The 25632-nt window shown below is 44.0% G+C and overlaps 1 protein-coding gene across 1 annotated transcript in view; it reads left to right on the forward strand.

The window, feature by feature from the left end:
- Window positions 1–25632, forward strand: part of TBXAS1 (thromboxane A synthase 1) — a 356152-nt gene that overhangs the window by 44889 nt on the left and 285631 nt on the right. Inside the window, exon 2 of the mRNA XM_069227996.1 lies at window positions 1920–2076. Within this exon, the coding sequence (XP_069084097.1) occupies window positions 1979–2076 (98 nt within the window). The 5' untranslated portion in view covers window positions 1920–1978. The remainder of the gene's footprint in view (window positions 1–1919; window positions 2077–25632) is intronic.

Genomic DNA, 25632 nt, shown 5'->3' on the forward strand with positions numbered 1-25632 from the left:
GCTGCAACTATTCGCCTTAGTGGTGTCATGGTGTGAATTTAATGAACTGAGCATTTGTCCAAAGAGGGGGATTTAATATGCTGTGCTTATTTCCACCTCTGGTGTGATGTGTGTGTGTGTGTGTGTGGCAGCGGGCTAGTGTATAGGCAATGTAAAAGTTAGAAAAATATAGTGGCAACCAACATACCTGTGAGATCCTTATTGTGGAAGCAACTAATGAGAGAACAAGGCACTAGGTTCAGAGAAACCCCAAACTCTGTAGCTCTTGTGATTCTGCCCAAGCTCAACTTATTAACATGGCTTGCAATGCATCACATTAACATGGGCTCTGAGCGTGTTACCACTAGCTCTTCAACTCCACAGATGACTATGCGGTTTCCCACCTGCCCCTCTTCGGTCTGTAAATCTGTCAAGTCTCCTTTTAGGTCAATCTTTCGAGTTTCTACCTTGAAAGAGTGGAGTGGGATTTTTATTTTTTATTTTACTATTTTTTTATGATAGATATTTATGTTGTTCAGACCTAACCGCATGAACAGTAGAGTGTGTCACACAAAACAGTTAAGAGTACCAACAGAATAAGGAGACAATAATTTAGATATCAATCTTCAGGTATAGTCTGAACAAGTTGTATTTTGGTGCTTCCGAAAAGCAGGTAAATTTGTGTTGTTTCTTGGGTTTTCAGGGGTGTGGTGTTGGCATTTTGAGGAACTGGTTCTGCCTCTACTTATGTGAATACGGCCCAGTGCTTAATTTGTGCCGGTGGCTGCCGGTGCTCGGCACCGGCACTTAATTTTTAACACCAGCGCTTATGGCAGTCTGCCACATGGTGGTGCTGTTTGTGTAATTTAGAGATGAGCAGAACAACAGTTGTTCACTAGTTTAATATACATTAAAACGACCAATACCTCCCTCCCAAGTCATTATTATAGCTTTTACGGCCTGGAATAGTCTGAATTATCACACTTGCAGGAATGTGATGGTTAGTAGTTGTCTACGTGATGGGGGCAATGGGTGTTGCAATCTGCAGAGGCCTCCTGACGACGGCCCTGGCACTTTTTTTTTTAATTGAGCACTGATGTGACCAGTGGAATGTCCCACAGCAACACCACTCAGGCACTAAAGATTAGTTTCTTTTAATACTGATGGTTTGCCTCAGTGTGCGTCATTACTGGCCAGCGCCATCTTGAGCTTTCCCAATAGACATGTTGCTGAGTACCCGCATTCCCACCATCATGTCCTGCACGCCTTTGCGTCTCACGCTGCCCGCTAGCCATAGCGGGGCCTACTGTAGACAGTCCCAGGTGAACTCCCTGCCTGCGCGCCTGCACCGGCTGCGATGCGCACTGAGGCTGACGCAGATGATCACATGCTCGCAGCAGCGCAGTGTGGCACGAAGGACCCACGCATGGCATGCTCATGTATGTCTCATGACTGCCCCAGTGACCCCCTACCTTCGTGCATTCGTAGTCAAGTTGCCTTCGAGTTTTCGAATATAACTGCCTTTTCATTTTGCATATTGCTTTTCAGGGCACAATAGCTTTTGCCTCATTCCTTTGTTTGGTCATGGAAGTCCATGTAACGTGCACGACAAGTGTTGCTATATTGCAGAGTTTTTGGTACATAACATAATTTATTTACAGCCTTGACTTGTGCACTACATAAAGAAACATAAATGCGCCCCCCGCCTGGGGAGCCCTTTCCGTGACAGAGCTCTCGGACCTTTGCTTCCCGATAAATATTTATAGTCCTCGCGGTCACAAAAGTTGCTGTTTCATCCCGCGGCGCGCGCCCCCGCTGCTTCCTCTGCCCCCCTCGCCTGCAGAAAGAGACGTGACAGGCCGGAGGTGGTTAGCGCCGCGCGAGATAAGCCTCCTTGCAATGACTGGGCTCAGCCGTGCATTCCTCTGTCCTCCTCGCAGGTTTTGGTTCCTGTCACTGGAAGCGGCCCGGGAAGGACGCTGCCCCCCAGCACAGCAACATGGAGCCCGGGAGCCCCCTGCAGAGCCCACCTCTGGAAGTGGGCGGAGCCGTCATCACAGTGACCTTGCTGGCCCTCGGCCTGGTGCTCCTGTACTGGTGAGTGGACCAGGCAAATAGTTATTGTACAAGTGCTGTTTTATCACACCCTGGGATGCAGTATATGCACTACTTGTTTACTAGACTGTGCTTTGATGTGCACTAACCTCTCTCCTGGCAGAGCCTGTTCTCAGGCAGTGGACTTTTAGGCAACTGTCTAGGGCAGTGGTTCCCAACCTTTTGACTTCTGTGGACCCCCACTTTATCATTACTGGGACCCGGGAACCCCCACTGACTCATTATTGTAATCCGGGGACCCCCCACTGAGTTATTACTGAAACCTGGGGACCTAATCTGTAAATATTATTTAATTTTCTGAGCAGTCGCGGACCCCCTGAGGAGGCTTCGCGGATCCCCAGGGGTCCCCGGACCACAGGTTGGGAACCAATGGTCTAGGGTAAAGTCAGCAGACTGCCCCTACAAGTAGCAAAAGTGGCGCCATTGCTAAGGGAGTGGGTGGCAACAAGTGACTTCACTTGTAGAAGTTATTCCCTAAACTTCTCATAGCCCTAAAAAAAAGAGAATAAAAATGAGATTCAGCCCCTGCTCCCAACAGTTCCCCTCTATCAGGATGAACAGTGTGGCAGTGTTACTTAAGGGGTGTCTACCGGCAGTATATTGCTTTGTGCATGCTTGAACCAACTGTAGCCTTTGGATAGATGCCCAGACAAATTGATCAACACAGGGCCCTACATGTGATCTATTTAGACTTCAGTGCAGCATTTGATATCACTCTACAATTGGTACGCAATTGGTATGCCTGAATTGTAGTTATAATTTGACTTTAGTCCACTTTGGCAAGTGTGTAGTTTCTGTTCATTCCTGATGCAAGCTCATGTTGTTAAGTAATTTTCGTAAACCCAAATTCAGATAAGACCGAGGTTCTGCTCGAAGGGAATGACGCTGGGGCAAGGACACCTCACCCTTTTACTCTATCAACCCAAGTCAACTTGGCAGACCCATCCACCATCTTCTGTCTTCCTTTTTATTTCCCTCAACCACAATCAAACCATAGCAACAGCCTTTGTGTCATCTACACTCAACTATTTTGATGCCACATGTCTGGGTCTCAATTGCCACTCTGACCGACAAATTCCAGCGAGTGCAAAACCTTGTTATTTGGCTTGTTTATTCCCTTGACATGTTTGATTAAGAATCCAGTCCTTGCAGATCTCTTCACTGGCTCCAAATAGACAAGACCATCAAATTTGAAATTCTCTTCATGATATAGTGATGCGTCCACAACTCCTTCTCTTCGTTCTCGAAGGAAGGGCAAGAGTGGTGGACTTTTCCCATTCACCCCACTCAGCCTCTAAAGTAAACTGCTCCAACCAGCACCAAATGTGAGATGCATCTGGCTTGTCAGTCATTGACTCTTGGTCCTCATGACCTCCGAGCTCGTGGACATCACCGCAGGTCGTCCTGCCTTCCTATGGTCTCTTTTCTACCAGAATGATGCTGTCGGGAGATTAGAAATACGTACAGGGTGGGGGCTTATAAATTGGTTGTCACGCTGGCACCCTTCTCCACACGCATGAGAGACATTGCTGAGTGGCTGGAAGGTAAGGTCCATGTATTGGCAGATGAGACAAGAATCTGTCATATGGTTGAATTTCTAGAGGGAGTGGACAATTCAAACCATGGCTGATTTACGTTAGGTTTGATGCTGCCCAATACAAACCTATACACTTAAGCCTTAGGAATCCTAAGGAGCATCAAATAACTTCAGGTGATATTTTAAATGTCACACAGCAGTAGGGTTTAGGAGTGTACGTCTGATATTACTTATTCACCTTATCTACACATTTTGTATCCCATTCAAGTCCTGAAGAAGCACTAAGTTAGGATCAGGTGACAGATTGAGTCTAGGTGGAATTTAAGTTGATGGTTAATTGACTAAAGTAGGTGGGTCCTCAGGGATTCATTAAAAAGGTTGAGGTCGCTGATCCTTTTTTGTTTTCTTGTGGTTAGAAAGCTTCATTGCTTGGGCCCCATATTCACAGTATAGTGTATGTCTAACCTGCTGGCTGTTTGCAGTTTATAAGTTCCATGACTTTGTGATGGGTGGCAAGGCATAGCTGTTAAGATTTCAAAGCAAAGATAACATGTGGCAGAGAGAGGGAGAGAGACTGGCTTAAAGCTAAGCACGTGATAAAGATAATTTGGAATAAGTGATGCTAAAAGATTTTAAAAAAAACAACCCTACTAAAGGTTAGACTGTGCAATATATAAACAAGAGATGTAAACTCTGACATTGTTTCTCTTAAATAAAAAAATTAAAAAGCACAAGGAAACGTATTCCTATACAAAATGGCCTGAGCAACACATTTGCTCCGGCGGAGGCCCTCAGAAGCATGCAGGGTTTGAGCATATAAGTCGCTGAGGTATGGTGAAGGATTGGAGTAGTGGATGAGGCCAGTGGAATGTCCTGAAGTGCTTGGAGGCTTGACACAACAATGCATGAGACCGATATTAGCAGCACTCGCGTCTGCGGTCACAGCCCATGCCCATGACGCCTTTGCAATCCTTGAGTCCTGTCCTGCTCCCATACATAGCATACGCTCAGTAAAGTTGGCTTTTGTGCCATTGTCTTCCTAGTTAAAAAAATCGCTTTCGAAGTAGCCTTGGAAGAAAGGGCTCTATCTCAGATGCCAGTGGCTACATGATAAGAGACCACACCAGTTTTAAGGAACCTTCCTGGCTTTCACTATGCAGTTTATGTCCAAAAATCACTGGTGCTCGAAGCATGCCTTTTTTTCACCTGACCTTGAGTTTATCGGATTCAATATATATTCTTGTGAGTCTGAGAAAACTTTCCAGGAATGATTATAGTTACATTTTAGACTTCTTGCTAGGATTCAATCCATTTTGTATTTCATGTGTAACCACAAAATTGGAAAACACCAACCCTTTACACATACTTCTCCTTCCAAACCGAAACCTCTTTAGGTGAAACTGTAATGTAATTCTGCCCCCTGTGCCTCTTGGGACAAGGCCCCCTGTGCCTCTTAGGACAAGGCCCCCTGTGTCTCTTAGTACAAGGCCCCCTGTGTCTCTTAGGACAAGCCCCCCGTGCCTCTTAGGACAAGCTCCCCTGTGCCTCTTAGGACAAGCCCCCCTGTGCCTCTTAGGACAAGCCCCCCTGTGCCTCTTAGGACAAGCTCCCCTGTGCCTCTTAGGACAAGCTCCCCTGTGCCTCTTAGGACAAGCCCCCCTGTGCCTCTTAGGACAAGCCCCCCTGTGCCTCTTAGGACAAGCCCCCCTGTGCCTCTTAGGACAAGCCCCCCCTGTGCTTCTTAGGACAAGCCCCCCTGTGCCTCTTAGGACAAGCCCCCCCTGTGCTTCTTAGGACAAGCCCCCCTGTGCCTCTTAGGACAAGCCCACCTGCGCCTCTTAGGACAAGCCCCCCCTGTGCCTCTTAGGACAAGCCCCCCTGTGCCTCTTAGGACAAGCCCCCCTGTGCCTCTTAGGACAAGCCCCCCTGTGCCTCTTAGGACATGCCCCCCTGCGCCTCTTAGGACATGCCCCCCTGCGCCTCTTAGGACAATGTCCCCTGTGCCTGTCAGCAGTATGTCCACAGTGACTTTCTACCACTCTGTCTCTCAGCAGTAGGTCACCGGTGCATTACCTCCTCGGTGTCTCTAAGCATGGTAGTCCTGATGTTCTGGGAAGCTATTCTTCCCCACCTGGGCACCGTCTCCAAATCCCACCTCTAGGAGTGTAGTGTATCGCTCCGAGGGAGTGATGTGCTTTACTAGAAAAGCCAAGTACCATTGTCCAGAGAGAGCCAAACATGCAGACCCTTAGCAGTGGAAGGACACCACATAATTCACTGACTACAAGCAGGACACCTTACACCTGCAGTGTGGTAGTAGGTGACTCGAGCAATGCAAGAGTCCAGGCCCTTGGCACACACAAGGGTAACACATCACACAAAGGTGGCACACACAGAACTAGTGGGCGACGTGGCTTAGTACCCAGAACTACAGCGCGACAACCCCAACACCAGTCCAAGCTCAAGTTGCCTGGTAGGACAAGCCTCTGGAAGAACCAGCTCCCTAGAGTGATGCAAGAGCTCTACAACAAGCATTTCAGGAACTGAAACCAAGGAAAACAGAATGTGCCAACTGCCGCAGCTTTCTTTTTATATTGAACAGGAAATCAAACATACCAGTGTTTCTTGCGAAATAACAGAATGCTGCGCGTACTATGGGCTGAAAGGGTCCGATTAAAGTCCCACATGCAGCATCTTTTCACTATTTTAAAGTGGAACCAGAAAGGATATGCAAAGCCCGACAAACCAAACTAGAATTTGAGTTGTTGTACCTTGTGATCACCTTGATGAGGCAAGGGTGGAGTAGCACAATGAAGTTTGAGAACACACAGGTCCTGTATACTGATGAGGATAGTCTTTTGTCTATGTTTAGTCTGAGTCGTAGGAGGAGTTATGAGGACCAGTGCATACATGGCATATAATACAGTCCACTGGCACATTATCACTAAGGATAGGGGACATAGTGCCGAAAGGCACAAGGGAAGAAACGCATTGGGGTCAGAGTGCCAGGAGACCACCGGAGAAACGGTACTGGGGAAATAGTGTGACACGCATGGGGCTGTAGTGTTAACAGATAGATGAAGTAAGGCACTGGGGACATAGTGTTGAGAGACACAGGGAAATTAAGGCACTGGTGACCGGTGAGGAAAGGCAGGGGATACAGTGCGTTTCGATACAGGGGAGGAAGGGTGGTGGAGACCTAGCCCTGAAAGAGAGGTGAGAAAAGGCTCTGGGACATATTTTATAAAGATACAAGGAAGGCACCGGGACATGATGCTTAGAGACATTGGGGAGGAAATGCAATGGAGACCTACTCCTGAGGAACAGATGGGCGCAGAAGTCGCTATAAGGCGCAGGAGGAAAGGCAGTGGAGAAACACTGCTGAGAGGCACAGGATTGGAAAGGCAATTGGGACACAGTGCTCAGAGACACAAGGGAAGAAAATCGCTGAGCACTGGGGACTGCGTACAGTAAAATTTCCAAATCTACAATGGAATCGATTTGTCAATATAGTGCGCTCTCTACTCTGGTATGGGCTGGGTAGGTCACTGGTCTAGGGTAAATACGAAGGACATGTCGTGATGCTTGACTGGGAGTTTGGTAAGTCTGAGGAAACCTTCATAGAGGGGAAATATAGTTCTGCTCTAAATATCTAACCAGAATTCATGGTGTCCTCTGTCTTGTGAGTAAATGCGAGACAGGGGATCTTGCAATGGGTTCATGGTGGACAATGTGGCTGCAGATATTCAACTGCATTGACGTCTTGAAAGAACGCCAAAGTCCCTTGTTTTACTGCACAAAGCACTTTGTGGTAAAGTGTCATTCTAACTAAAAACGTTGATCAGCCCTTCCTTCTCAACATATTTGCCATGGTGCAGGCATTTATATTTTTATTTCAGGTTTTTTAAAGTACGCAATTACCATGGATGGTGTTCGGGTGCTATGATCGAAGTAGGAGGGGCACAGAAAAGCAACCTAGTTTAGCTTGTGAAAAAACAGGTTTTCAACAGTTTAGGGAAAGGAAGTAAAAATGTTTGTGGGCAAAGATGAAAGGGAGAGAATTCCACAGGTGAGCCACAAAGATTGAAAAAAGCGCAGCCCTCCGATTTGATGGTGTTGAGGAACCGCAAGGAGTCTGCCTGAGGTGGACCTCAGGCTTCTAGATGGCTTATACCAGTTGAATTTCCTGTGAAGTGAGAAGGGGGCTGAATTGTGTATGGCTTTGGCTACTAAATAAGGTTGAGCACTTTTGGTGCCAAAGATGCTGAAGATCATTTGGGAAATTCGGGTAGTGTTTTGTAGTCATTGGAGGAGCTGGATGAGGTATTCAGGGCATAAAAAGAAAGTTTGTTACGACAGTCTCAACTTTTTTGGTTAGAATTTGAAAAATCAAAAAACAAGTGGAAGCTAGCTTAATCACATATGTGGAGAAATGCAAATCATGATCAACATGGAATGCTATGTTACTCTGGCCCTTCCTAATTTACTGTTGTAGCTGGGATTGTTGCAGGCACAGGTTGAGCGACCAAGGGCTGAGAGAGAGCCGATCTCTGTGAAGGGATGAGTATGATCTCGGTTTTGTCTGCCTTCATTTTGAGACAACTTCAAGACATTCATTCAATGATGTGTGTCATGCAGTCTTTAAATTTGGGTGTAACTGAAGAGGCTGAATCGTCTAGTGAGAAGATAATATGGGTACCATCTACTGAGCTAAGAGGGATGAAACCAAGGGATCCGAATAGAAGAGCCATTGGATGCACACAAATATTAAAGAGCTTGGGGCTCAGGGAAGTCCTATGAAGACTTCCTGAGGTACTGACCTGAAGGTAGATTGAAATGGGAGGATAGTGAGTGTCTAAGTTTGATTTGCGTGGCAGGGTTTTATCCAAGCAAGGGCCTGGACTTGTATACCTACTTCATGAAGACTGATCAGCAGTAGGTAGTTGTATACAGTGTCAACTGCAGAAGGGAGATCTAACATTACCAAGGTAGTTGAGCAGCCAGTATCAGAAAGTTGGAGGATCTGGCCTAGTACCGATATAAATGTGGTTTTGGTGGTATAGGCAGGTCGAAATCCACATTGGCTCTCATTTAAAAGGCTGTTAGTCTCCAATAATTGTGAGGTTTGGCAGTTAGTTTAGTTGTTTAAGAGCTTTAATGGCAATGGCAAGAGTGAAATAGGACAAAAATGTTTTCATAAAGATCGGTCAGCATTAGGTTTCTTCAATAAAGTAATGACAAAACAGATACACAATACCTGCTCTGAATAAAGAGAAGATTTGCCCAGTTCAAGAAGAGTAGAAGTTTATGGGGGGGGGACATGGATCTGAAGGTCTGAGGCCAGAAGAGCGGGGAAATCTTCCCTAAGAATAGAAGAGAAAGAGTTGAATTTAGGAATGGTTCAAGCATGCAAGCCGAGTAAGGCTGGGATTGCTTGGTGGTTGAAAAAAAATTGACAGATTTTGTCAACCTTATCCGACAAATATTCAGATAGATCATCCCACATATTTTGGGAAGAAGTTAATGTAGCCCTAGAACAACCAGGAGCCTGAATGGGCTGCAACACCTCAAATAATTCTTTAGATGGGTGCAAGCATTCAAAATGTAGGCAGAAAAATAAGCAGCTTTGAATTATCATCCTTGTATACATTTTGTTTTACGGATTCAGCATAGTCAAAGCTCCATAGACGTTCACATTTTTTTTTACAGTGGAGTTTAAACATTTTTAATGCAGTAGTGTACCAAGGTACTGAATGATTAGGATGGTAAGGATGTGAGATTTTAGTAGGAATAACTACATCAGTGGCTGATGAGACCTATTTCAGCAAAGGCAAAGAAGGACCCGAAGGCATGAGGTGAATAAGAAGTTTATTTTTAAAATCCTGCAGGTAAGGATTGTAGGAAAGCACCCTATTTTTAGCATAGTTGCCCCCACTTTTTGCCTGCTGTCAGTGTGTTTTGACTGTGTTCACTGGGTTCCTGCTAACCAAGACCCCAGTGACTGTGCTCTCTCCCTCTAAATTTGGTTGTTCCTGACTTTGTACACCCCACAATTGGCATACTGGTGCCTCCATGTAAGTCCCTGGTATATGGTACGTAGGTACCCAGGGCATGTATTATGCCACCCATGGGAGCCCATGCAAAATGTCTGCAGCCCTGCCATTGCAGCCTGCGTGAAAAGGTGCATATGCCCTTTCACTACAGGTCACTGCACCTGGTCACTGGAAGTCACCCATATGGCAGACCCTCCTAGCCCAAAGGGCAGGGTGCAAGTACCTGTGTGTGAGGACACCTCTGCATGAGCAGAGGTGCCCCTACGAACTCCAGCTCAATTTTTCTGGACTTCATAAGTGCGGGGGAAGCCATTTTACCCGTGTCCAGCTGCATCATGGTAACTCCGAACCTGGGCATGTTTGGTATCAAACATGTCAGAATCATACCCCAATATTGTTGCCAGTATTGGTTGTATGATTCCATGCATTCTGGGGGCTTTTTAGAGGACCACCAACTTTGCTCCTACCAGTTTGCAACGTTTTCCCAGGCAGTCTGCACAGCTGTCATCCTCCAGACAGGTTTCTGCCCTCCTGCTGTTTGACCAGCTCAAGTCCAGGAAGGCAGAACAAAGGATTTCTTTTGGGAGTGGGAGGCAACACCCTCTCCTTTTGGGAGTGGGAGGCAACACCCTCTCCTTTTGGAAATAGGTGTTACATGGCTTGGGAGGGGTTGCCTCCCCAAGCCACTGGTATGCTTTGAAGGGCACATTTGGTGCCTTCCTTGCATAAATCGGTTTGTACCAGTCTGGGGACCCCTGGTCCCTTCTCTGGTGCAAAACTGGACAATGGAAAGGGGAGTGACCACTCCCCTGTCCATCACCACCCAGGGGTGGTGCCCAGAGCGCCTCCAGGTGGCCACTTGATTCTGCCATCTTGAATCCAAGGGAGGCAGAGGCCCCTGGGAGCATCTGGGTGGCCAGGTCAGGCAGGTGACATCACAGCCCCCTCCTAATAGGTGGTCACCCTGCTAGGTGACCAATCCCCCTTCCTGGGCTATTTAGGGTCTCCCTCTCTGGTGGATCCTCAGATACGACGTGCAGGATTCCAGCAGGACTCATCTGCATCGTTTACTTCATCTTGTGGCCACTGGGACTGCAACTGGACCCTCCAGGAACCGGCAATCTGCAACACCAACAACGACTCAGCTTTGCAACATTGGTTGTCCGGCTCCTTCCAGCAATAGCAACATTTCCCTTGCTGTGCATCCTCTGAGAGCAACGAGTCGTCAGCCTACACAAGAAGCAAGAAGAAATCTTCCTTGGAGTGAAGGAGTCACTCCCCTGCATCCGCAGGCACCAACTACAACGACGACCAGCTGCATTAATCTTCTCTCCTGCAAAACTGCATTGATCCTGCATCATAGGTGGTTATCTGGAGTGGTCCCCTTGGTCCTCTCTACCAGCTAACCAACTTGGGAGTTGGTAAGCCCTTGCCTCTCCTTGCAGGACAGTACCCCTGTCCCCTGCGACTCTTGCAGCTACCAAGGCTTGTTGACCCTTCTTTTAAGGGATCTTTAGGCTCCGTGTAGCCCCGGCCTCCAGCACCCTTCCATGCAAAGCACAGTCTCCTGTCTGCTGCTCCAGGGACATAGGACTCCTCTCCAGGTGTGCTGAGTGGGCCTCACTGCAACTCCTGTGCCTGCTGCCTGTGAGTTAGCAGTGGGGGCTGCATCCTCGACTTCTGACGCTCCACACTGCTGAGGGTCGCCTTGGACTACCCTCCTTGTGTTGAGTCCCCTTGGACCTTCCTGGTCCCCAGCAGCTCTGCAACCCTTGCCTTTGCCAAGGTATGTTGGTGGTTTTTCCACACCACTGACTGACTGAAACTCTTCTTCCAATAAGGGACATCGGCTGCATCACTTCTGGAACACTTCTCCTGCTCCTGTGCTGCATAGCCGACTCCTGGTCTTCACCGTTGACCTGGTCCTGCATCTCCAGAAGGGTGGGTAGTGGCTCCTGCCCTAACCGGACACTCCAACTGGAAGTGGACTTGGTCTCCTTCATTTGCAGGTCCTCTACTGTCAGGATCCAACTTCTGTTTCGTCCAGTCTTGCTTGGGCTTTGCACAGTCTTTTTACAAAGCTTACCTGTGGGTTTGGGGAAAAACCAGGTACTTAACTCTTCTCTCCTGGTCCCTGGGTGGCACACTGGTACTTACATTTTGGGGTTCCTAGTTCCTCCAGCTCCCCTCTACAAATTCCACTTCCTTGGGTGGGGGTCTGCCTTTCGCATTCAATTTACTTTATATGATTTGGTCTCCCCCTAAGGTCTCCATTATTTTCTGTTACTTCCGTGTTTTCTATTGCTTTCTATGCCCATTCCTGATTACTGATGTGTATCTAATGGTGTGTTTACTCACCTGCTAGTAGAGTATTGCCTATACAGTATTTTAGTATTTGTGTTACCATAATAAAGTACCATTATTTGTGTAACACTGTGTGGTTCTTTCATGTGTGTAAGTACTGTGTAACTACAGTGGTATTGCATGAGCTTTGCATGTCCCATAGATAAGTCTTGGCTGCTCATACACAGCTACCTCTAGAGAGCCCTGGCTTCCTAGTGCCTACACTTCACTAATATGGGACACCTGGACCTGGTATAAGGTGATAACACCATGGGTGCTCAGCACACACCAGGCCAGCTTCCTACAAGAATGACTCCAAGGAGAAGACTAAGCTTGGGGTGGGGGGCAAAGATGTTAAATTTGTAGAAACCGGGTTAAGGAGAGTAAAAGAAAAAAGGAATTTCGATAGTGATTAGTCCTAGAGAGGGTAGAGGGAGAGTGACACACAATTAAAGAAGCAGGGGCAAAGATTAAGAGTGCGTCTTGCCATATGGACTGACCCAGAGACTAATGGCTCAAGATATATAGCACAAATAGTAGAAACTATTATTGTTGAGTGTTTTTCCCTACAGATTGAAGTCTGGGAGTGGCTGGTCCTCAATGGGGGTTATAAAATTAGCATTTGTAAAGTTGCTACAACAATACAGAGGTCTGTAGCAGAGGATACCACAGATATTAAGTGTATTATGGACTTTAATAGTCAAACCTAATAATTCAGCATAGTGGTGATGTTAATGCAATTGAGGTCGATCACAGCCTGTCTGCGCCTGGCCAAAAGACATGAAATGCAGTATAGTTGTAAGGGCAAGCCGAAAAGAATTTGGGTACGAACATGTCTGAAGTCCAATCTTTGGTGACAAATAATACATCCAGCTTATAGCTGGCTAATAGATCCGAAATTTCGTTTGCAAGTTTTGGGAGTGAACAAGCGTTGACCAATGCGCAGGTCATGGCATGGGAGACAGAGGAGGTAGTCTTTTTCTGTGTTGGAGTAATTGGCATGGTCACATTGAGGACGGAGGCACTGTTACTCCGAGTACATGAAGTAAAATTGAGCCTCGAAATACTAGATGCAAATGGGTGAAGAACAACAAATGAACCGAGAGAAAGAGCATGCTCCTGGAATAAGGGATGCAAGGATTACCTGTGATATCATTTTTGGGTCTTACTTCCAGAGGAGCAGCATGACGGGTTTCCCTTAGGCACACCTTTGGCGTAGCAGCAGCATGCCTGCCCCACGCGTCAGCTGTGCATCTGCATGCCCAGCGTGTTTAAATGGCCACTGCCAATCGTAAGGCACGAGAAACGGCTCACGTGTCTACGCCTGACCTATTATAGAAGAAGAAGAAAAGAGGATGGACAGATAAAGTAGACCGGAGCCCAGACACATTATGTTGGTGCCTAGCTTCCCTAGCATTATATCTACTGTTAAAAGAAATACAAAACTAAAACAAAAAAGGCAAAGAAATAGTGGTGAAATGTAAAACATAAAACCAAGAAAATACTTAATAAGCAAGCATGGCCTGCGTAAGGGGGTGCAGGTGCAGCTTCTCGCTGCTGTAAATCGGGTATACAACATATTTTAACCCACCATAGTGGATTTCTGTCAAATTGAAGGGGGAGGTCAGCACTTAGACATCCCTGCTACTCTCTAAATGCCAAGCCTGCTACTTTTTAGCAAGGGGTGTGCATGCGTCTGTCTCATGGAAACCCAGAATTAAGTAAGAAAGGTCCTAGGTGTAGATTTGTAATGTTATTGTTTCCATTTGGATGTAAGTATTTCTCTGATGTTGTCAGTTGAGTGTTGGCGAGTCTTGCAGGAATGAGGCTGTATTGGATGATGTGCTCTGCAAGGCCACTACTTTGTTAAATGTTTTTCCCCTCGGTCCTGGGTGTACATGTGAGTCTTCGGAAGTTGTTGCAGATGTGCCATTTTTGGGCAAGCGTACTCCTAGTTACGTTTCAACTTAGGCGCTCTTGCCCAATTTTGATTTGTCTCTTAAATATACTAATGACCTCATAGCGATGGTCTTCTGAAATCCAGACATTAAGATGATAGGCACCCATGGGAGTTGTTTGAAAATTAAAATACCCCTACTTTGAACCATACCAATCAGGTAACTAGTGAGTGAGTTTGACCGTCCGAAGAAGTGTTCAGAAGAGGGTGGGGTTTGAAGTTGAAGGGGTGTTCTTCTCCTAAAAGCCCTTTTTAGAAAAATAGTTAAATAGAGCATTTTATAGGAGGACATTTGTGGATGTTTAAGTGAAATGCATTTCATATTGTTCAACAGTGGCACACTGAAATATTAATAAAAAACCTAAAGTGCTGCAGTGAGCTGAGTCCGACTTACCCCTGTGGTGTTGAACGCTTCAGTCCTTTAGGTCTCACCTGAGAAAGTGCATGCGCTGACGCTTCCAAGATCTTTTGTTAACTTAAACTTAAATAGGACTTAGAGCCTGCCCTTTGCTTGTTATTGGTTGGCTTCATCATAACTGTCATTTCCTTGCTTCTGATTGGTTTGAGTCTGCTGGTTTCTCTTTTTCTCTTTGTGTGTTTGCCTCTTCGATGAAGCATGGATCAAGTACTGATTAATATCATTATTAGTGTCCTTCCGCTGCTTGCCCCGGATTGGAGCATTTTGCATCATTAGCCTTGGACTTATTTAATGGTGATACTGCAGCGACCGACTCATTTAATGTTTAAAAACACTTTTTTTTTCTCCAAAAATCAATCTTTATTAAAAGATTGCATTTATACCACCCAGGGCAGCTCTGTAGCAACTCAGGTATTCAATGTTTAAAACCTTTTCAACATCCAGTTTTACCTCTTTCTTACAGCAGTTCTTGTGACTGCATGCTTCTCTCTGCGGTGCCTCTTCTATGCGCTCACACTGTAGCCTCGGAAATCAGTTCATGCCATTGCATGTTTTTGTGTGTTGTTTCTCTCCTCTGCAGTAACACTGAAGCCACCGACTTACTGCACGTTTAAGAGCTCCAGGGCAAAACTGCAAGGACAGATAGGCTTACTGTTTAAGAGCACTTTGGTAGTTTTCTGAATCCAGGCATTACTTCACTGTTGCTTTTAGATTTTTCAGGATGACACCGTACCCACAGACTTATTTAATGTTTAAAAGCATTTTCTATTTTCTTTCAGTGTGCATTTTCACCCTTTAATTAAAACACGTTTTTCTCTGCTGTGCCCCTTCTCTGCCTTAACTCTGTAGCCACGTAAAGCAGATTGTGCCATACCATACTATTCAATGGCAGGCCACATCATGCCATACTGTAAAAAAAAAAAATCCATTAGAACTGGCTTAGGCGTGACCTATTGTCTTTGCCGATGTTTATTTTTTTCAAATCGTTCAGTGTATTTCCTTATTGAACCTCTTTACCCGTTCTTTCCCTCATTTTGCCTCTCCCTCACTCTCTGCTTACTTCCCAGTTTTCATGATTTCTCTTTTCCAGCTTTTTGGTGGGCCTTTTCGAAGCCCAGGTGTAAGTGTGTGTGTGTGTGGGAGGGGGGGGGGGAAGTTACCTATGTCCTTGTGGGCACCATAAAAACCTCAAGAAAAAAGTGCATAAAATAGCAACTTTTAGCTGCACATTATTGTGTGCATGACAGTGTTTGTTTTTCTTTGTTACATTGTTAATAGTTTATTTCGGGCACTGTGAAATCTGTAAGATTTCAGCAGATAGTCATTTTTATGATCTGGTATGATAGTGTTGTTGTCCTTAGACAATTGTGTTAGCAATTGTGTTAGTGTTGTTGTCGTCAGACAGTTGCGTCAGCCAATTGTGGCTCCACCCACATGTTGTGAGCCAGGAGTACATGTTTTGATTGGGCAGAAGTTGTGTGCTTCCACAAAAAAGTGCTTGTCGTCCACCAGCATTGATCGTTTTGCTTATTTATCCAGCTGGCTGACTTAATCTTTCAGGGACACACCTATGACATTGTAATGCTATTAAAGTGTTTTAGATAGCTAGATTATTTATGGTGTTTGTGTTTCTCTAGCAGCAGCCCGGATGGGAGGAGGGCAGTCATTAACCAAAATAGATTTTTAGGTCTGGCTTGACAGTGCAGCAATATCAGTTAGTCAGTCACAAATGTTTATTTAGACCACACGTCTTTAAACAACATAAAACGCCACTTTGATACAACTTCCTCATAAATATGATAAAATTCCCCGATAAAACATTTAAAATCAGCATTAACATCTTTATAATCTTCCATATAACCACATGCTAAAAATCACTATTCGGACGCGCCTAAAAACACTTTTTACAGCAATCCAAAAATTGCATCTCCTTCAAGAGCAAAACTGCTTAAGCATGATGTCTAATTCCATATTTTATAAATAATTGGCTGTAAAAATGTTTTCCGTAGTGGCAGGATATTCCAACAATCCATTAGATTGTGCAAAATATTACATGTAGTTCCCAGGCAACAGGTGCATTTGCCCCCGTGGTCCATTGAAGTCAATTTTGTCTCCGATGAACAATAACCAGGGTTAATGCCCTCTCTTGCCCTTAATAATTCATATCTTATCCTACGATTTTGTAAGAGGTCAAAATAAGGAAACCAATCTTCCTTTCCACATGAATTCAGCATAAACTGGATGGAATATTTGCCCCCTAAATATTTTCGATCATATTCTCTAGACAATTCCTTGACATATGTTTTAATATCTTTCTTAAAAACTTCCAGATCAAAATTCTCCAGGCCCAACTTTACCTTCATACTCCTACAAATATCCACCAACCTCTTCCTAACGCCCTTTGTGCATTTCATCTCATTTTTCGCAATCTCATGCTTGTAGCATAATGCGACCTTATGCTCTTCACCCGCCTCCAGCTGACCTCTAAATCTAATTAGAGCTACTTGAGCTAAGACACTCCAAGATACCAATCACGTTTCCCATCTCACAGCCTGAATTATTGCTGATGCTGGTAGGGACATCATCTTTTTCAAACATTTCCCCTCCTCCCTGTCCCAATTACTTTACCCACTCACACACAATAATTCAGCTCCATGCAGACTTTGTGAGGGTATCATGGCCTCATAGGCCTTTAATAACATCCTATGGGACATCTGACCATAGTCCCTATTACATTTTTTCAGACCGCTTATCAATGCAAGGGCTTTTACTTTTGTGGCTTCAATATGGACATTCCACCTCAAGGATGCGGAGAACCAGACCCCCAGATACTTATATTTGTTCACCTGATCCAACTTTGTGCCCTCCAAATACCAACCGCATCCAGTGGCTTTCCTTCCAATACACAACACTTTTCTTTTCTCCTGATTCACCAGGAACTTTTTTGCTTGACAATCAGAAAATGTACCGAATTTCCTTTGCAAACCTATCTCTGTCTGGTCAAATATTACTAAGTCATCGGCATACAAAAGGCATGCCACATGGGGCTTGCACCTCTTTCCACAACCAATGCAGCTGGTAGATCAGCTATAAACAGGGAGAACAAAAGTGGGGCCAACACACATCCCTGACGTAGTCCATTGGTAATAAGGATTTTCTGGGATAGGGTCCCCTCCTCGTCTCTGATAACTTGAGCCCAATTAAGCGTGTGCAATTCCTGGATTAACAACAACAGGCTTTTTGGTATATTCTGCTTAATCAAGGTTTCCCAAAGGCACTTACAATCCACCAAATGAAAGGCTGCACGGAGGACAACAAAACAACCTACCCCCTTGCTCTATCGACTTCCGAGCGATGGATCATTAGTCAAAACAATAATCAGCAGTTGAGTAGCCCTCTTTGAATCCGTCCTGCTCGGGAGGAATAATTTGATTTATAGCAATCCAGTCCTTAAGACTACCCAATACAATTTTTAAAAACAATTTTTCTGCAACATCCAACAGGTTAATCAACCTGTAATTCATCGGGACCTTTAGATCCCCTCATTTATGTATGGGCCTAATAATTGCACCTCTCCAACTTACTGGTAACTGGCGTAAATCCAATATATTGTTAAACATTCTACAAAAAAATCCACCTACCAATTAGATCGGATCTTTAGTATAGCGGCCGAGAGATTATCCGGGCCAGCTGCTCGAGTCAGTACCAACTCCGATATAGCGCGTTTAATATTTCCTACCAAAAATAGGGATCTGGTAACCTCTCTACCCCTATCCATGGGATGGTTGGCCCTGCCACCTGCACCGCCCCGGCACTATACACTTCTTTTAAGTTTTGGGCCCACGTATCTTCTTCCACTACACACTTCATACCCGCCGGTAATTTCCCACAGCAATCCTGCACCAGTTTCCAAAACTTGTTAAAGTTTTTGCTGTACATTGCCTCCAGTAAATTCTCCCAACACTTTTCCCTATATGACCTCTTCTGATTAGGGATCATCTTTTTATATACTTTCTTTAATTTCTGAAGGCTAATATATCTCTCATAATCATACCTCAATCTGAGTCTTTCCTCATATTTTCTTACTAGGGCCTTTAGTTTCCTACATTTCTCATTGAACCAGGCACTTCTTTTCCCCCAGGAGCTCTTAACCCTATCCTCTTGCCCCTTTTTACCTTTCAGGGCCACCTTTAAACAGGCAGCTACGTGGTTAAGAATGTTCTCAAACCACCTTACATTGTTAGCAGGGGCCATATTTAACATAATTTCTTGATGGAAGGACGCTAATGCTGCCAGTGACTCCTCCGAGATAAGTGTATTGAGGCACTTTGGGTAATCAGTTGTTATGGGAAGAACCCTTTCTCTAAATCTTCTTACTCCCCTATATAGTTCCGATTTTAAGGGGTAATGATCACTACCTCCTTTTTCCCAGGCCCAAAACTGATTGCTCTTATCAAAATTCCATGCGTGCATAAACATGTAATCAATTGGCCAAGACTGCGCAAGTACTTAAGCGAACGATTTGCCGGCCGATCTGACCCCATCCAGCCTTTGAGGCCAAAAATGGGTTACGTTTTTACTCACGTGCCTCACATTATATTACTGGAAACTTGCAAAATTAATATTATATGCCGAAAGTATTTCTTTATGCCATGGATCACTCAACTACCCCTCATCCTAATTACCTGGTGATAACAAGGCCACACCCCTATTCTCGTGGCACATATCCTCCCAGGCCACGGCCCTACCAGGGGTCTGCACAGTTATTTCCAAGCCTTCCTTATCTATATACTTGTTACCAATCAAACTAACTTGCCGAGGGCCGAGCCCTGCATGGTGTCTAAGGTATGTTTTATTCTTACCGTCATCTTTCAACAATTCAGTTCTGTTAACAAGCTGTATCCCTCCCTTCAATACTTCACTTTCGGACTTTATAAGCAAGGACTTCACTAACCCTGAATATAACAGGACTTTAGTCACTTCCTTCCCCTTGCTCTTTTTCATAAAGCCTACCTGTTTAAGGTCCATGGTTCCTATGCCTTTCAGACATGGGCATTTGGAGAAGGCAAACAATAACTTTGATTCATTGAGGGGGAGTAACTTTCTTGTTACTTTCCCTTTTTCTCCCTTTGGGCAGGTTTAGAATACAACCGTAGATCACTATCTGTTCCATTCCCTATAGAAGTAGATGCCAAACCATCCCTACCCCTACTCACACTGCCTCTCCTCTCTTCCCATTCCCACCCTTCCCACTTTCATTTCTCCCTGGTTTTGCATACCCTTCTCGACCTTTACTTGCTTATCAGACTCCATGTTCTCTACTCAGGGACTGGGGGTTCCTTCCTTCACAATCCCCTAGAATTACCCCCTTCCCCCCCTTTTTGACCACCCATCCTTCCCACTTCTCCAGTGGCCTTTTTGGAAAATTTAACTTCAAGATCTTGAATTAAGGAGTTGGGCAGGCACCGTATCATTTTACAGTTCTTTGCTTCCATACAAATACATATATATTACCTCTCTATTCACTACACTGCATTACACTGCAACATTCCTTTAAGCCAGACCTTCTGGCATTGCCAATGCTTGTTTTATTTTTCCCTGAAATATTAGGAGGTCCTCTTCCATTTTCAGACACATGGAGGTAAAGTTTCTTAAACAAGCTCCTTGTATGGTATTAGGCCTGATAATTTGTTTATGGTGAAAAAGAGAGAACTGTTTTGGGGGATTTTTGGTGCTATAGTTGAAGCATAATTTTGCCAGCCTTTTGATGCTGTTGGAGGGGGGGGTTTAGTTGGCATCTCCTAACTGATGAGCCAATTTGCCTCCCTAAAATTGCCTTGCAGTTGTACTGGCCCTACACTTAGCCTGGTTGGCTGCCTCACGAAGGCACAAAGGGGTTCAGACACAGCTGCACTTTAAAAACTGCAGGGGACAATGTACAGACCTACTATAAAGTGCAGCGTATACCATTTCTAGACTGTCCCCACTGAGAATCTAATAGGTAAGTGGGAATGGTAAATAAAATGCACCCTAATAAATGCAACATTTGCTCTAGAACATGCCCAACAAATATTTTACCTCCTAACCCCCCATGACTTGAAACTGCTTATCATAATTGCGACCTGGTTCAATGCTATTGCTTTTGACCTGCTGTTGGCATATAAATTAATCATCACCATCTACAAAGACTGATATGAAAAAAATGGTGATAACATTGTAGTTATTTATAAGGACTGTGGGAAGTACTCCACATTACGTAAATGACATTGTAGACTTTGCTTTTACCACACCATGTGCTGCCCTCCTAGCTATAACTGAGCATTCCCAATTTGAATATTTACTCACATTTCTGAAAACAGATCACACAAAAATTTTCTTTGACATCTCAAGGTTCCATGAAACATTAAAAAAACACTCAGACAAAAACTGAGGTGTATACATTAACATTAACAGCACACAGGAAAGGTAACAGCTTTGACTTAATATTCTCTCCACCAAATTTCAAACCATCAGACACCCCATTCGTGCTGGGCTGGTCAGATGACCTTCCTATCCTGTATTAAAAATAACGCCAAATAGATCAATTAAGCAATCTAAACCCTTACAAACTGGAGAAGAACTTAAAGGACATACCCATCCACCAACAACTGGATTACCTCAAAAAAATTGCCACCTCTCCTAATCTGCCAAACACTGTAAACCCTCTCACAAACTATTATCATGAAGCAATAAAAACGTACTAAACAACTTTGCTCCAATAAAACTTAGATCCATTAGAGACAAGCCCCAGATTATTAGTAATGCAAGGATCTCCATCCTTGCCCAGCTAGAGAAATATCAGGAAATTGAAAAGGATCTGGAAGGGACCTTCAGCTGAAGCAGTAACAGCCCTCAATGAACAACCATAAAGACTTCATACGATCAATTAAAACACATACTACTTGACATTAAGAAAGGAAGCTACCGGTCATCCCAAAACTCTTTTCAGTACAATAGAACACTTGAGAATTTTGTATAGACCCAGGTTTGAAAGTACTTACCAGCTTGAGCGGGAAAGACAAACAGGTTGTGACCGCATTTAACAGAACTGACCAGTAGATAATGTGCCTCGGGTAACGATCAGTCCTGCCAGAGACTGCATATATGCATTTTTTAAAGTGGGTTGCTGCAACATCTTTTTCCAAAGATGAACACATGCAAAACATCCACATTTTAGTTGATAAGGCTTAATTGATCAATGAATGCCCTGTTCTAGGGCAGAGTACATGAAAAAGCCTAACAATAAAGTCCCAATTCTTGCAACTTCCAAAAATAAAATACTCAACATAGTCAATGCTACTTTTGAAGAAGGTATTTTCCTTCAACTCTCAAAATTAACCAAATCACCTTATTTTCAACTAATGTGTGTCCAAGGTCCTGGGATCTGACTGCATACATGTTGATGCATGTCCAAGTTGCTTACTTGAAAAGCGTTTTACTAATTAACTTGTATTATAATTTTAATCCAAGAAGCAACCCTACAGTAATAAATGGGCTGTAATTTGAACTAGATAAGTGCATGTCAACTAGTAATTCTGCAGATGATATGATTTGGGTAGGCGATTTCTAATGCATTAACGTGCACACAAGGACAGCTACTGTTTGTGGTTTGGGTGATACTGAAGGTCATGATAGCATTAATTTCCTCCATCTACGTAGCGGCGAGGCTCTCAATTGATTGTTGATGAAATATAGTCTTGGCTGTACAGCTGATGTCTGTCCAGGACCGGGCCAAATTATACTGACATTTTCTGTTGGGGGGGGGGGGGGGTGGTTTGGGGGGATTGGCACTCATATTGATTATATTTTATTTTCCCAGGAGCTGTCAGCTTGGATGTATGATTTTCATATTGTTGCAAATTGTTCCAGTGATCACAATTCACACTCTATTGAACTGAAAGTGTCTGTAGATTATGTCACGGTTTACCCTGTTCAGGCAAATTTGTACTTTTTTAGTAATAGGGGTGTTTTGAGAAAATGGAGTAACACGGACTCTGATTGTCTACTTGGAGATTTGATGAAGGGTAGTGGGGGTTCTTCTGGTATCTGTTTATATTTTAATGCAGACCCCATTGAGATAAATGATGGCTGTTGTCTGCTTTGTGCAGCTTAAAAAGTTTGATGACCACTAATAAAGGTCCAGGACTACGAAACCTTACAGATGGTTTAATACAGCCTGCTCAGTGGCACATAGAAATCTATTAGAAACACTTAGGAAGAAACCTCGGGGAATGGAGGAGGCTCTATAAGGAGATGATAGCTCATAGAAAGAGTGATATCAGAAACCAAGCATGACAATGTCTTATTAGAGCAGGTGAATTAAAAGATAGCAGAGTATTTTGGAGTGTTATTAATCAGCCTTATTTTTTTGAGTCTGAGGCTCCAGAGGTGGAAACCTGGATCTCTGCTGAAGATTGGGCAACTCTTTTCAGCCAATTATACTCTTCCACACAGGATTGTTGTGACGGATTTGTAGAGGATAATGAGGCCCATGTGAGTGATTGTGAACTTTTGACTCTGGCCATTGAGGTAGCAGAGGTAGTTTCAGCCATTAAGGAGTCCCCCGGGGTAAGGCCCTGGGACCTGACTGCATACAGGTTGATGTTTTTGATGACAACCTAGATTTATGGGGCTAAAGAAAAACAAATGTTTTGGGGGTTGTTACCAAATGCCCATTTCCTTTTTACTGGCTGGAAGCCGCTATTGTCCCCATAGAAGGGAGATAGAAACAATCCTGCCGGCTATCGCCCAGTTTCTTTGCTGGACTCTACTATTAAGATCTTAGGTAGGGTCGAATCCTGGGCTGAACAGAATGCTGTCCTCAATGATGTGCAATATGGTTTTCGTCACGGTTTAGGTTTGGTAGAACAGTCCCTGGATTTGTATCTTTTAACTGCTAAACATAACGAAAGTAAAAGCACACCCATCCATCTGGCATTTATGAACCTGACTAGCGTGTTTGGCACTGTGAATCGCTCTAAGGTCAGGTCCATGATGTCCGGGATGGGTGTGGAATACCCACTGATTGGACTATTGGAGGATATGCATAGATATGCAGGGGTTTGCTCCGGGCAAAACAGGGAGCGTATAGAGCCTTTGAATTTTGTTAGAGGGTTTCATCGAGGGTGTAAATTAGCACCCTTTCTATTTACTCTTTATATTAGTGGGCTGTCTCCATACTTAGTTAAATATGGAAAGGATCTGCACCTTGTGGATAGGAGTCCAGTTCTGGTGCTGCTGTATGCAGGCGACCCAGTTCTGCTTGCCAGAACTGTGAATAGTCGTCAGGATCTTTTGAATAATTTTACCATTTTTATGAACAATTTGAACCTTAATGTGAATCTCACGAAGACCTTTACTATGATCTGTGGCCCAAAGAAACTAAAACTCTCCGACACTTGATAGAGGGCTTAGCACTAGGGTGGGTTAAGCAGTTCACTTATTTAGGCATTCCTTTTATTTCTTCTCTCACCTCGTCCCAGTTGAACAATATTAGATCTCAACAGTTAGAGAGATTGATGGAGGCTATTTTTAAATTTGCACAGAAGCTTGGCCCTGAGCCTGTGAGGGAAAGGCTTACCTTATACAGAAGTAAATGCCTGACCGTTGCTATTTATTATACTGGTTTATGGGGTTATCAGTCTATTGATCAGCTGCAAAAAATAGAGAACAGATTCGCTAGAAGGCTTCTGGCAGCTCCCCACGGTTGTCCTGCTTAAACGTGCCATGGTGAGCTAGGTTTGTCATTTTTGGAGGACCAGGTGAAGACTAGCCCAATATTATTATGGATTTCGATATGGCAGAAACAGGAGCTGATCAAGAACAGATTATAAAGGATTGCCTAAATCTGGATAAGGCTCACCATATCCCATGGTTACCATTAATATTAAAAAAGGCATCCTTTGAATTAGGGTGGACAGAGGCCTTTATTAACCCTGAACAAGCAACATCACTAAGTAAGCAGATGGTAAAAGAACGGTATAGGGCAAACCTAGAGCAGGCAAGGTTATCCAAGCAAGTTAATAAAACTACGGTTCGCACCCAGCTTGAGTTGCTCCCTGTGGGAGGGATGGAGCCTTATCTGTGAAGGGTTTTGAACCAACCCCCAGCATAGTTCCTACTTAACGTGATTTAGGCCAGACAAGGTGCACTTTTTGGTGCTGTTTCCAAATTGTGGATCTGGGGCAGATGATCTTATTGATTGTCCCTATGATAATTATTCCATACAAAGCACCTTGCACTTTATCATATTTTGCAATATTTATTTTGGACTGAGGAAACAATATCTTTTGTCTTTATTACACACATTTAAGACAAGGAGGGTCAAACAAGCATTAGGAGCTTTGCAGCAACTGTCCTCTGATAAGTTGTGTGTGAATATCATGAATTTTATTGTAAGTGCTATAAGGATAAGGAATCACTATGTCTTCCTAGTATGATAAAGTTTACCTTATATACATTTAATTGTATATTTTTAATGTCTCTTTTGAAGGCATATTTTTATGTTTTTAATTAATTTTTACAATATGTCAGATGCCAAGGTTATTTCTTTTTGACCTGTATTGTATCTGTTTTATCTATTGTTGTTGGAAATAATGAATGTACTTTTGAGGCTGCTATTTTAGGCTGAATAAAGTTATTTTGACCTGATCAGACCTGAAAAAATCACTCGACTTTTAAAGAATCCAAACTTGGGTCACAGTGATCTTCAAAACCTCAAGCCACCCTCAAAACTTACCACGGAAAAATCATTGAGAAAGCTCTTGCCACGCAACCTCTAAATCACATCTCCATCTATAACCTACCAATCGGACTCCCATTGCAAGGACAGGACAGAAACCACTACAATCTGGATACTGCCTGGGATACTAGAGGGTGGCGACGCCTGTCAGCAGCATTCACCACTTAATGCTGTATTTCATAACTGTCTGAACGGGAGTAAAAGCGCCTGTTCTAAATAGTTTAAATCTTTCCTCTCTTCAAGATCCCAAATGCTAAAATTGGAATCTTTTGAATCAGACACATTCCCTATCTTTTTAACTTGTATACAGAAGCTCTGTCTGCAAACCTTCAAGGAAAATCCATCCAGCTTTGCCAGTCTGCGAATAATACCGAGCTGTTAATGCCATGCCTCCTCTGAACTGCCTTTACTCAGGAAACAATCCTTCACTCAGACTTCAGAAACACATTT

Source organism: Pleurodeles waltl, chromosome 4_1 (genome assembly GCF_031143425.1).
Source record: "Pleurodeles waltl isolate 20211129_DDA chromosome 4_1, aPleWal1.hap1.20221129, whole genome shotgun sequence".
NCBI lineage: Eukaryota > Metazoa > Chordata > Amphibia > Caudata > Salamandridae > Pleurodeles > Pleurodeles waltl.